At 55.4% G+C, this 12611-nt stretch overlaps 1 protein-coding gene across 1 annotated transcript in view; it reads right to left on the bottom strand.

Annotated features, from left to right (window-relative positions):
• The window catches only part of LOC113213259 (uncharacterized), a gene marked incomplete in the record, with an annotated part of 258491 nt that overhangs the window by 6473 nt on the left and 239407 nt on the right, over positions 1–12611 (bottom strand). Inside the window, 1 exon segment of the mRNA XM_052272963.1 lies at positions 68–290. Within this exon segment, the coding sequence (XP_052128923.1) occupies positions 68–290 (223 nt within the window).

Raw genomic sequence — 12611 nt, 5'->3', positions numbered from 1 at the left:
CAATTTAAAAAAAATATTGACTTTTTTTTCGAATGCGCACCTCGACTCTTACCTCTTCGACTCACTTACCTTAAAGTGCAGGCCCAGGATGGCGTTTTCCAGGCCGTCGGGCGCCGACACGGACTTGTACGGCCCCCGGAGCAGTTTGTCGTCGGCCACCTCGCCGTTGATGAACCAGAGGAGGCTGGCCGCGGGCTTGGACCGGTTCACCGAACACAGGACGTCCACGTCCTCGTCCACGCGGTACTTGGGCTTGCCGCCCGTGATGTGCGGCCCGTCCTTGGGCAGTACTGCCGTCAGAAAAAAACAAACAAAACAGAGTGGTTAGCAAATATGTTGGCACACATTCCTCTCGAAGCGCAGTCGGAAAAATGCGAAACACTTTCTCCGTCTTCTCGACGGAATTGTTCCCATAGAGAGCACGGCACCGCGCCCGTCGGCGGTGCGGCCGTAACCGTAACCCACTCGCGTCGCGAAAATCAATGAACGGGGGGCCCACAACTTGCCGGAGCCACTTGTTTGCAAAATCCATTTACACGACGGCGGCGGTGGCGACGCAAGCGGGCCGATGCCTTCGGGGCGTAATTGGGGAAGGAAGAAGAAGGGGGTAGGGGGTAGGGAGAGAGAGGGACAGAGAGAGAGAGAGAGAGAGAGAGAGAGAGAGAGAGAGAGAGAGAGCTGCAGCCAAAGTCGTGGGGGCAAGCTGAAAAGGGGGGGGGGGGTCGCTGCTCGCTGTGCTACCCGCGGGGCTAAGGTCCCCGGGAGTTTGGAATACTCCCCGATGGAGTCTCTCGCAGCCAGCTGCGGCGCAGAGAGGAAAGGGGGGGGGGGGAGAAGGTGGTACGCGTACTATAGAGGAGAGGTAGCTATAGCTGCAGCATCGTCCGAGTTTAATCCAAGCAAGGCGCGCTGGCACCTTGAAGCAGAAAGTGCAGGCCAAAAAGTGTGAACAAGAGAAAACTAACTGGTCCCCGATGCATTGAGGTTGTGAAATAGGTCCAACAGAGTAATAACAAGCAGGACTACTACCGCTAAACGGAGTTGCCAGCCAGCTCCGCTTCGCTGCGCAGGCAACTCCGCTTGCAGGAGCCAGGCCGGGCCAGGGGGGCCTTTACTTGGCCTGCCGGCGGCGTTGCGTTTGGTCGGGCCCTCGGTCGAGCCAGTGGCTCGGCAGGGCTCGGCGTATACACTCTGCAGGTTAGTGACTAGTACACCTACATAATTCAACTAGATTCATGGCATAAAGTCCGCTTTTATTGCCCTCGCAAAGCAGAAAAGCAGGGCGAACTAAAAAAGTCTCTTTCAATAACGGCGTTTCAAACAAGTTGTCCTCGATATTAAATAGCACTAGCAGCTAGTGACTAGCTCGCCTGGCCTGGATGCCGCTGTTATTGTTAAGTGAGTTTGGTTCGAACTGCTGCCGCCAGCTGGAAAGGTCGGATCGGGTTGGTTACAGGGAGGATTTAGTGGTGGTGGTCAGGGTGGAGCTGCCTCATGGAGTTGTACGGTAGAGGGAGGTAGAAAGAGCGGAAGAGAGGAAGAGAGAAAGGGAGAGAGAGTGAGTGTGAGAGAGAGAGAGAGAGAGAGAGAGAGAGAGAGAGATAGGGAGGGAGCGGGAGGGGGAAGGGGGGAGGAGTAGCGGCACATGGACGGTGAAATGAGGCGGCGGGGGCCAAACAGCGCGTGAAATGGAAGCGTCGTGCCAATCACGCCGCCAATCTTATTTTAACCCAGCTGCTCCCCGCCCCGCCCCGCTTGTCATGCGCCGGCCCGCCAGCAGCCGGACCGTGACGGGCTGCGGACTGATGACCCCTCCGGAGACTGATGACCGCAGCAGCACACCCGCACGCGCTCGCACCTGCCGCCGCCGGCCCGCTGTGCACCTTCATCATCATCGTGGCATAAAACAAACCGGCAGAACGGCAGAGCGGGGTTAAAGTATTTTTATTCTTAATTTCTTTTCGTGATTGTTTTTGCTTGTTTCGTTGTTGTTGTTCTTTTGGTTTAAATGTGGCGCGCTTGTCATTAAAAGACAAAAGGCCCGCAGGCCGGCGCTGCCCACCGCAGCAGCAGCAGCAGCACCTGCCAGGCCTTAATGTACCCCGCCACCCCGCCCCGCCCTGCCTCGACCCGCCCCTCGGCTTTCCTTTCACGTCTCGTTTGTCATCTGGGCCGGGCTGGCCTGGGCAGGACTGGGCAGCTCGGCCCGGCCGATATCGCGGCAGGTTGATGTATTATGTATAGCAAAAGCGGAGGCGCCGTCCTGATGACACGCCCCACCCCGCCTCGCCCCGCCCTCGGCGCACCTCGGCACGCCCCACCGAGCACCTATTCCCAGTCACTCAGCTAGGTCGAAGGCAAAATGGACACACATGATGACACACATACTCCCGCTTCCTGTGACTGGCCGACTGGTATGATTTGCCTAGTTCGAGTACGCAAAGGTCCACCCCCGCCCCCACCCCGACATCCCGCTCCGTCAAGGTTTGCGCCGTTCCCAGCCCATCGCGCATTCTGTCTGCACATGTTGGCCCACCCTCCGCCCGCCCCCGCCCCCGATCCCTTGCCCCCATTACGTATTCTCTTTCGGATGCGCCCGTTAAGTGACACCATTGCCCCGACGCCGCGCTGCGCCACGCCTATCTTGACGTCTAGAGTGCCCCCTACTATCCCCCCCCCTCTCTCTCTCTGCTCCAGCTGCTTTCCTAAATCCATCATCTATCGCAGTCGTTCTACATCCAGCGCGACCCTCACCTCCACCACCCTCTCGTTATACGACTCTATCCACCTCACACACTACTCCCCCACCGCTCCCCTACACTCTCTTACCCCTATCCCCACCCCACTGCGCCCGGAGATCCACATCCCGCTCCCCACACGGCGGCAGCACGCAGCGATCCGCATCTCTCAAAGGACGCGGGGATTGCCTCCAGGGCGGCGGTGCCGGCGGTGCCAGGGCCTGTTGCTGTTGGAATAGATGATAATATCGCCGGCATGTGAGCCCGTGGGCCCGCCCGCCTGTGCCCGCCCGGGTCCCCTACCTGCCCCTCACTCTTACAAAGCTTAAACAAGCTTGGCCTTCCGGCGGCGTTTGCTCGGGTCTTCGGTACACGGCCACAGGTCACTCTACAAAGGGGGCGGCAAGCAAGCATATGTACACGACGATCGGGTGCAGTCCAGTCACCATAGTAACCAAACTAGCGAAATGTGACACTTTTTAGCCAAATTACTCAATTACGATCATAATTCTGAGCGCAGTAAGCTTTAAAAAAGCTACAAACAGTACTTCAATTATGGTTAATTATGAATTAAGGATGTGCAATTTGACGAGATCGTGCAATCTGCGCGGACACATTTATGTGAGTATTGCCCCTTTCGGTCACAAGTGGGGTGAATAAATAGCTTAAATGATGTAAAACCTTAAAGTGTTTTTGAAGAAAATCTTCCAAAATTGACCCTAGCTTGGTTTCTTTTTGAATCCTGAATTCGTCAAACTGCCCCTTACAATCTAGAGATTCATCAAAACGAACGAAGTTTCAAGAAACGAACCGGTAATGTTGTACGCGGTAGAGTGAACGATATAAACTTAAGAAAAAACTTTTCTTCTTGAGGAAAGGCAAAAGTTTCCTCGTTTGTTATATTTACGGCAGTGTAGAAAGCAGGGTTGATCGGGCGTCAGCTCAGCGGCGGCCCCCAAATCCGATGCCTCAGTCTACCACCATCCCAGTCCCCCCTCCTCCGGACCACGGTGTCTTTAACGGCGTCGGCGCGCAGCGGTGGGCCGATCGGGTAACGGTAACCCATCTGCACGCCGGGACTACGGGGTGATCCTCTTAAACACCCCGCCAACCCGCCAGCCCCACCCTGCACCGCCGCGCACCACCGCCCTCTAGCCGCAAAGGAATAGGGCCTGCTTTCAGCGACCGCCCCGCCCCGCCCCGCCAGGACCGCCGGACACTGCACGGGAAGCCCGCAGCGGGTGGGTCGTGGACCCAGTGTGCGCGTACAGTCCCCGCCAAGACTGCACAGGGGCGTCAACCGTCAACCTCACAAACGTTGCGCGAGGTATGACCGATACGCAGGGCCGACTGTTGTGCTGTCATTAATTCGAGAAACGTGTGAAGTACACTCGGGAAACAAAAACAAAACCACGCCGAGTTTAAATAAAGGGTACATAAATAGTTTGTCGAAATTCTCCCACTGTTGTCCGCAACGCATGGAATGCTGGGCTCACTGCTCCAGTACGGTCCTGACAGGCGGGGGGCGGCCGGACTGCAGCACTATACAGACGGAGCGGCCCGGCGCGTTGCCAACCCACTTGAGTACATCAAAGACACGTACACGGGGCAACGCAAGGGCACACGGGCCGCCCCCGCCCGGCACCCGGCTGCGCGGCCCTGAACCATCACGTATCACTACTGAAAGGGGGGTGGGGGGTGGGGGGGACCGCAGAGTGACATGACAGCAGTCCAAACATCTTACGACAACCCCCCACCTGCGGCCGCCTCTTGCGACAGGAGTCGTCGAAAAAGCTCGAGGGGCACAAGGAGTGTTTTTCCAAAGAGGGGGCGCGCGTCGAGAGGGTAAAAAAAAAGGTCCCTCCACGTCGAGGCGGGTCGCTGTTCACTGGGTATGGAGTTGCCCACGGACTCCCCGCACGGGCTCCACTTTTCCGCCGCCGCGCCGCCCTTTCTGTTTGCAGTGCCTTGTGAACCGCTCCCCAGGCGGGCCCCCCGAGCCCACGGTGCCACCTTCGTTAGTGAGTAGTTAGCATCTAGTTACAGATGTCCCCAGAGTCTTGACCCCTCTTCTCTTTCTATCTGCATTCTCCCCCCACCCTCCCCGGCCCCCCGCCAGGACCAGGCCGCTCGGCCGCCTGGCGGTGGTGGTGGCCTGTTGTAGGCAGCCCAGCGTTGCCTCCGACCGAAACTTGACGACGTCCTTCGCACAGTCGGAAAGCAAAGAAGGCTTCGCACCGTGAAGAGAGAAAGAGCGAGAAGGAGAGTTAGAGAGGGGGGGGAGGGGGCTTTAGCCCAAAGGCTCTAGTACGCCCCAAAGGCCCGGAGGCAACCAGCTACAGCTATTATCCGTTTAATTAACGCTACCAAGCTGCTCAACAACAGTTTCTCCCGCTCTCCCTATCCCTTCCTTCTACTTCTCGATCCCCAACCTCCCTCTCCCCCATGGCCCGTCTAGTTTTTCCTTCCTGCTTCAAGGTCCCTTCGGAAAAAGGTCCCTTCGGGAGCGCCAAGAAAAACAATTACTCTTTGAAGCGAAGCCGGTCGAGGCCGGTCGAGGCGAGGGACGCCACCGCCAACGCCTTTGCCTCGTCATTTACGTGCCAAGGTAAAGAGCCTAACCGCTACTGCATGTGTCCGACTTATCCACACCTCTTCAAGCCTTTGATGTGTGTCCAAATTGATAAGACGTTATGTTGAAAAATACATTTGATTTTTTTAATTGGATAAAAAAAAAACTTGTTTTACGTTTGCAAAGGCCTAATGAGCATTGTTGAGTCTTTCGAAACTACTGATTGGCGTGATCAATAATTTCAAAACTTATGGCTGTTAATTATTTATCTGACTAAATAAAAAGGTAGGGGCGGTGAACGAGAACGACCATCCAATTAAAGACGCGCAAGTCGAAGAATACAAAGCTATGGATAAGTTTTAGCTCTCTCGTCCATCCTCTCTACACCCTCGGCTTCTTGTAGTATCAAGTCGTTAACGCGCACTCTACGGGCAGCCGCACTGGCTTACGAGCGGCCACGAACTGCGAACCAATAGCGCGTTAAGGAAGGACCACCACCCCCCCCCCCCTGTATCTCTGTCTGTCTCTGTCTGTCTGTCTGTCTGTTTCTCTCTCTCTCACACACACACAAGTACTCAATCGTCTCCACCACCCACACGGTCCGTGGGCCGTCTAATTGGCTGAGGAATCTGCCGCTCGCCGTCCGCCCGAGCTATGCTAAGTGACGGCCTTGCGCGCCTGCGTGGGCCGCGATAGGCAGACCCGCCAAACAGCGCTGCTCCGCGGCGGCCTACCTCCCAGGCTGACCGGAGGCGACACAAACAAGATACCGCACCAAATTATCCCATTAAAAAAAAAACTGTTTTAGATTCGCCTTGAGTCTTTGAGCGCGAGCTCAATCACTAACCAAGGGAGTGTTCTTTTCCCTTCTTCGCCGCTTCACGGCTCGACGCCGCAAGGCGAGGGTGGTTCGTTTAGGCAAACGAGGGCGACCTTCTGCGGCCGGAATAGAAATCAGACACGCCATTGTTCCAGGCCACGGACAGTTCCTCCCGTGTCATGGGCAACCTTTATTCACTTTTTCTTCGTCTCGTCAAAAAATAAAACAAATAAAAAAAACTAGAGGTGATGATAGATATTGAGTTGACGACGAGGCGCAGAGCGCTGCGACGCCCGTATTGACCTCAGGGCGACAATAAAGACGCTGGCGACAAACGAGCAGTAGCAGTGGCACCACCCACTGAACTTCATCATACACCAGGGGGGGGGAGAGAGAGAGAGAGAGAGAGAGAGAGAGAGAGAGAGAGAGAGAGAGAGGTGCCGATACTTGGAGGCGCTGGCTGTTATCGCATGGGGCATCACCAATGACCCAAGTATCGAAATCACCAAGGGCCCTGCTCCTCGCTCAACAGGGCGCTGGGGCATGACAACAAGTATCGGGCCACCACCCCGCCACGCCGCGCCACGCCCTGGCGCGCACCCCTGCTTGCTTGCCCGCCCTCTATCCTCCCCTTCCTCCTCCTCCACCTCCTCCTGCTCTCTGCCACGCCCAGGGGCGCTCCACTACTGCTAAGCTGCTGCATGCAGGATTGGTCATCCCTGCGGGGCCAGAGCTCGGGCCAGGCGAGGCGGAGCGTGGCGTGGTGTGGCGCGCCTGGGGACAGGCTTCCTCCGCTCTGATCTGTGGGTCGGTTGCTCCTGCCCCTCCACTCCAGGAGCCGCATAGTTAATTCACCGCCTCTCATCACATCGTGTCCTATACCGTGACAACTACAACAGTTTTGTTCCAACAGATAAACTCACGCATACTAACCACGATGGCTGCACGACCTGCCATACATCACGGAAAAAAATGCGTTGGATAAAATAGCTAAGAGCCCCATAACCCACGGTACTTTTTACAGTGTCTCAAAATCGCGGCTTAACTGAGGAAATTTTTAACTTTCCTCAAACCGTGTATATTTGCATATTCCCCGTTGACTCGCAAAACCATGCACCATGCCTATGAAAAACTCTCACTCCAAAATGTATAACAAACCGCTCTATAGTTGAAAGTATTTCATCAGCTGTGGTGCAAGTTTAGGTGCACATCACACGCACACACACACACACCCACACACACACACACACACACACACACACAGGGCGGCTCATTGTGCGACATTCGCCCCAGAGTCATAATACACAATAAACACGCGTTACAAAAGAGGGACTCGTCGTCCGGTAGTGTCCACGGCAGCACAGTACAGTGCGGGGGGGGGGGGGGGGGGTAGAGCAGCCCACACTGACACTCATAACTCATACCCAGCAGCACACCACCGCTGCACCGTCCTGGGCGGGGCACTATACCCGGGGACAGAGCTCACGCTCCCGCTGCTGCAAGTGCTTGTGGGTCCCGACAGATTTCGCAACAACGGCACTCCAAAGGCCGATAACAGCGCGCCACATCCACGCAGGCGCGGATTAAGCCCCGGGTGGCAAGGTCGGGATGGTTTGTGGCGGAGGAGGGGGGTGCATTGTGGGTGGGTAATGTCGGTTGCCTACATACAGGGCCACCGGCTACAGAGGTGGGTCAGCGCAACCCCTGACCGGGGAGTAGGCTTCGGAACACGTGATCCTCCTAACTTTAATCGGTCAAAGGACCCGATCACAGCTACACCCGCTCATCTGATCACCCCACACCCCCACATACCACCCCCACGTCCACCATTCACTAGAGCCCCGCAAAGAGCGAGCAACGCGAGCCAGACCCCTTATTCGACAGGTGAGAGGGGGGCGAGGGGTGGATAACTCCCCTGGCAAGTGTACACCCCTAATTCTGCCCAATTTAAACTAATTCAGACCTATTCAATTTAATTCAAACAAATTCAAAACTAATTCAACTAATTCAGTCCAATTCAAGCCAATTCACGCTAAATCAGAAACATAAAATCGCAATAAATCAAACCAATTCAAAATCAATTCAACCAATTCAGTCCAATTCAAATTCAATTCAAGCAAATTCAAATTCAATTCTTGAAATTTGTACACCCAATTCAGGAGTTATCCACCCCTCGGAGGGGGGGTTAATCATGCTGATAATATGTGTTTAACCCCTCAACGCATTAGGAGGGCAACTGCTAGGTGTGAGCTTCAAATAATTGCTCAAGCTCGATAGTTGTGCACTTTCAAGTGTTCAAGTTTTCTAGTTGAACGCTCTCTTTCATAAAACGCGCACCATGTATGGGAAGAAGTGTTTTAACCAAGAGAAGTTGAGCAGTTAAACGTGTAAACTAACGATTCAACACTTGGTATTCTCGAGTACTTTTGAAGATTTGACATTTCATTTATCTGTGCTCCCTTGTTTGTTCGGTCTCAGGGCACCAGAGAGTTCCTCATAATGTGCAATTTGAACCCAATAAACCATTTAAAAACTAAAAGAGAGAGGAGGGTGGTGGTAGGGGGGGGGGGACCAACCCCTTCCTACTCCCCCCCCCCCCCCCCCCCCGCAGACGGTGCGCTTTTGATACCACTGCAACAACATAATTTGCTGCCGGCACCGCTGGCCGTCGCTGAGCTGCTCCCCGCGGGCTCTGCTCTCCTCCATGACCCACCGCACCCCACCACGCCCCGCCGCGCCCCACCGGGGGTATGCGGGGGCCCTCATGGCGACGCCGGCGACGACACTGCTTCCAAGGGTATCGGAAGCCGATATTAAATCCCCCGCTATCGTGAGAGATGCCGCGCGCCCGCCCGCGCCGGCCCGTCTCTCAGATTCTTTCCCCGGCGCTGTTCTCGCTCTATTACGGCTCTGCATGTCTTCGGGCCATGCTGCAGCGAGCGGGTCGTCGGTCGTCGTCGTCCCCACGAAAACATGAAGGAGACACCTTCCGTGACCGGGCCATCATGTCGTTATTCGCGGCACGATACACTTATTGCACATCGTCATGGCAAATACTTTGCCATAGAATTCTTCCAATCGTCGTCATGAAACTCCGTCTACATCATCGCCCGTCATGAAGCTGCGCATTATCGTCACAGTCACGAAACTCCCCACCCCACACACCAACCAACACAGAAGCAGCCACCAACGCAACAACAAACAACAACAATGAACACAACGACATGAAAGACAACGAGAAAACACAAGGACATTCACCAACAACACAACGACAAACAAGCAACACAACGACAAACAAGCAAAACAACGACAAACAAGCAACACAACGAAAAACAAGCTACACAACGACAAAAAGCGAGCAACACAATGACAACCACCAACACAACAAATGCGGCCACCATCAAGCAGACCATCGTGATGACTCTCTCCCCATCCTCCCTCGTCATGATTCTTACTCAGATTCTCATCTCGATTATCATCATCATGACCCCTCTCCAGCAGCAGCAAAGGGAGCCGTATCTGTGAGGCGCGCGCGATACAGATACGGAAACCAGCGGGGACACCCGAGGCTGAGGTTGCCGCCGTGGGCCTCTGCAGCAGCGAGCGCGGCGGCCCCGACCTTGGAGCGATACAGCCCCTTGGCGAGGCGGGGCGGTGGGGCCGGGACGTGGCGGGGCGTCGTGGGCCGGGGACAGGGTCAAAAGAGGGGAAGCAGCCCGCTCTCGCCGGAGAGTCGCACGCAAAGAGGCAGGGGCCCCCCTCGCTTGCGAACCAAAGTAGTCACCCCGAACGGCACTCGGGGGCCAAACAAAGAGGCACAGAGCCCTTTGGGGCCCGCGGCCCATCGGCCTCGGCGCCGCCACCGCCGCCAACCACTGCCCACAGCAGGCAGGCCGACGGGCGTCCGCTGTCCCCTCCGCACCGCCGCTTCCGCACTGCTCACCGTTCACTTCACCTCCGGTCCTCTGGTCGTCGTGTCGTGTCTTCTCAGAGCAGCAGCCCGCATCAAATACGGCAGCCTAGTTTAGGATAAATGAGCGAGCGAAATCGAGCGAAATGTACAATAGACACAGACACCCTACACAACCCACTGGGTATGGGCCTCCCGCTATATTGGCAGAAGCAATCCGGCCATCAGGTCTGGGCTCGAAACAAACACAATCCTAACACAACCATAATAACAAGAGGGGGAGGGGGGCATTAGCAATATTGTTCTGAAAAAAATAAGATCATGACGTCGTCGTAAGAGCAACGTACATTCCGGCACGTAAATGCATTACGGCGTCGGCGTTATCATAAACTTTTATTTTTCTTTTCGAAACTGACAGTTATTTTGTGTGACAAAACATGAAAATTCAATCAATTAATAAAGTTTAATGGTATTACGTGTCGCTATAACAACGGTCCGTGCTAACTAATTCTACCGTGCGCTTATTCGGCCCTCTGATGAAATAATTTACTTGGCTCGGAGAGTCGAGGAGAATAATTATAATAGTACTGGGACCAAAAAGGACAGGGGCTGCTGGGGGAGGAGAGGGCGGACACATGGAGCGGGGGAAGGGTGACCAGCCTGCGCGAACACTGGCATTCGCTTTTCTTCATTAAGGTTTACACTTCAAAAAAAGAGGTAAAAAATCACATTTAAAAACAAAAGAAAAGAGAGAAAGAGAGATTAGACGACCATGTTTGCTTTCTGATCGCTCTAAAGAAGCATAAAGGGAGCGGATATAGATTGCCTTACCAATAAAAAGGTCTGCTCCACAAAAGTACCTCGTTTAAGGGTCGAGGAGTGGCACTGAGTGTTCGGAAAACGCGCAGCTGTACCGCTCAGAGCAAAAAAAAAAAGGTGAATACCCCTCGCGCGCGCGCGCACGGATTTGAGAGGTGAAAAGGGGGAGGGGAAGGTTACGAGTTGAAAAGGAAGATTCCATAAAAAGAGGCCGAAAAAAGAGTGAGAGGGATAGAGGATGGGTGCGGTGAGGCCAGCCCATCCATCTCAATGGAAATGGAACCACCACCACCACGACGAGCAGCAGCAGCAACAGCACCACCACCACTACCACCACCACCAACAGCAGCAGAAGCAACCCCTTGGCCGCCCCTCCACCAGCGCAGCCACACAAAACGAATGGGGGTGCGTCACAACTTTCCGAGTAGACCGGCGCGCCACGGCCAGCTCATAAAACCACCAGACCAGCCAGCGCAAGGGGCGGGGCGGGGCGCGGCCGGGGGATACAGTAGTGCTGGCAGTCTGCTCAGCCGCTCAGCCCCCAAGATATTTTTTAACAACTTTATGATGAGACTGCGCCCGGGCCGGGGCTGCTGAGGCTGCCCCAGCCACACCCCGCCCCGCCACGCCAGGCTCACCGCGCGCGGCTGGCGGCTCTCTGATTTGCGCGACAAAGTCCCACCATGTACCGAGCTGGCCTTTTGGCGGAGCATTAGCGCGCGCCCGAGAGAGAGAGAGAGAGAGAGAGAGAGAGAGAGAGAGAGAGAGAGAGAGAGAGAGAGAGACGCGAAGCAGATGGAGCGAAGCGCGGGCCGCTGGTAATGATAATTGCCAACTGCGCACCCCGCTTAATTCCCGCCAAACCTCTCTCCCAAGCGCATGACTCACGCATCAAATTTTTCGGTGGCGAAAGTCCTTATTTTCCATTTCTTTTTCTTCTTTTTTGGACAGGGGGACGAGAAGGGGCGGTGTATATTAAACAGGTGCGCGCCTACGGCCTCATACACTTCACCAGCATCAGTACGCAGCAGGGGGCGGCGAGGGAGGTGGATGGCGGTACTTGAAAGTTTTCGAGCTTAAGTCGGCAGGGGGCCATCATTTCGGCTTCGGCAACGAAAAATGACGTCTTTGTCCGCACGCGGGCAAGGCCTGCCAAGGCTCCAGGATCCAGGCCTTGCCTGCCCATATCGGCCTCCAAACTGGGAGCTCATCGCCTCCCTCGATAATACACTCTACGGCCTCTTCCGCTCGTCCCTTTCTGGAGGGATGGTAAAAAAAAAAAAATCATGTTGAGAGTGAAAGTTTGAAGTCTTCTAATGCTCTGCCACTCCCGCACTGGCATAGCGATCTGTGCGGCCCCGACGACCCCCCGACCCGGGCAACTTAACCTGACAAACCTTCCCTCCCTTTCGTTGCGAGGCACAAACGGCTGCGCCGCGCTGCTCTATACGGCCGTTGCGTGCCGTTAACTTGGTAGCTGATTTGGACACGGTCTGGTGGTGGCGGTGGTGGTGGTGGAGCAGGGGGTGGCGGCGTGGGGGCGGGGCGCTGGTGGTGTGGCTCCGGATGAAAAGTGGAGACCATTCCATTCACTGGGTGCAGGTGAAACACTATGGGGGGTTTAAAAGCGGCGCGAGGAAACACGCGGCAAATCTTCTCTCTCTCTCTCTCTCTCTCTCTCTCTCGCTCTCTCTCTCTCCACCTACGGTAGTTAGAGCCCATTCTCAGATGAGAGCGAGTGAGAGGGGGGAG

Source organism: Frankliniella occidentalis, unplaced genomic scaffold (assembly GCF_000697945.3).
Source record: "Frankliniella occidentalis isolate FOCC.00 unplaced genomic scaffold, Focc_3.1 Scaffold234, whole genome shotgun sequence".
In the NCBI taxonomy this organism is placed as follows: Eukaryota; Metazoa; Arthropoda; class Insecta; order Thysanoptera; family Thripidae; genus Frankliniella; species Frankliniella occidentalis.
The sequence above is the reverse complement of the archived record's forward strand: the minus strand, read 5'-3'. Positions and strand labels throughout refer to the sequence as shown.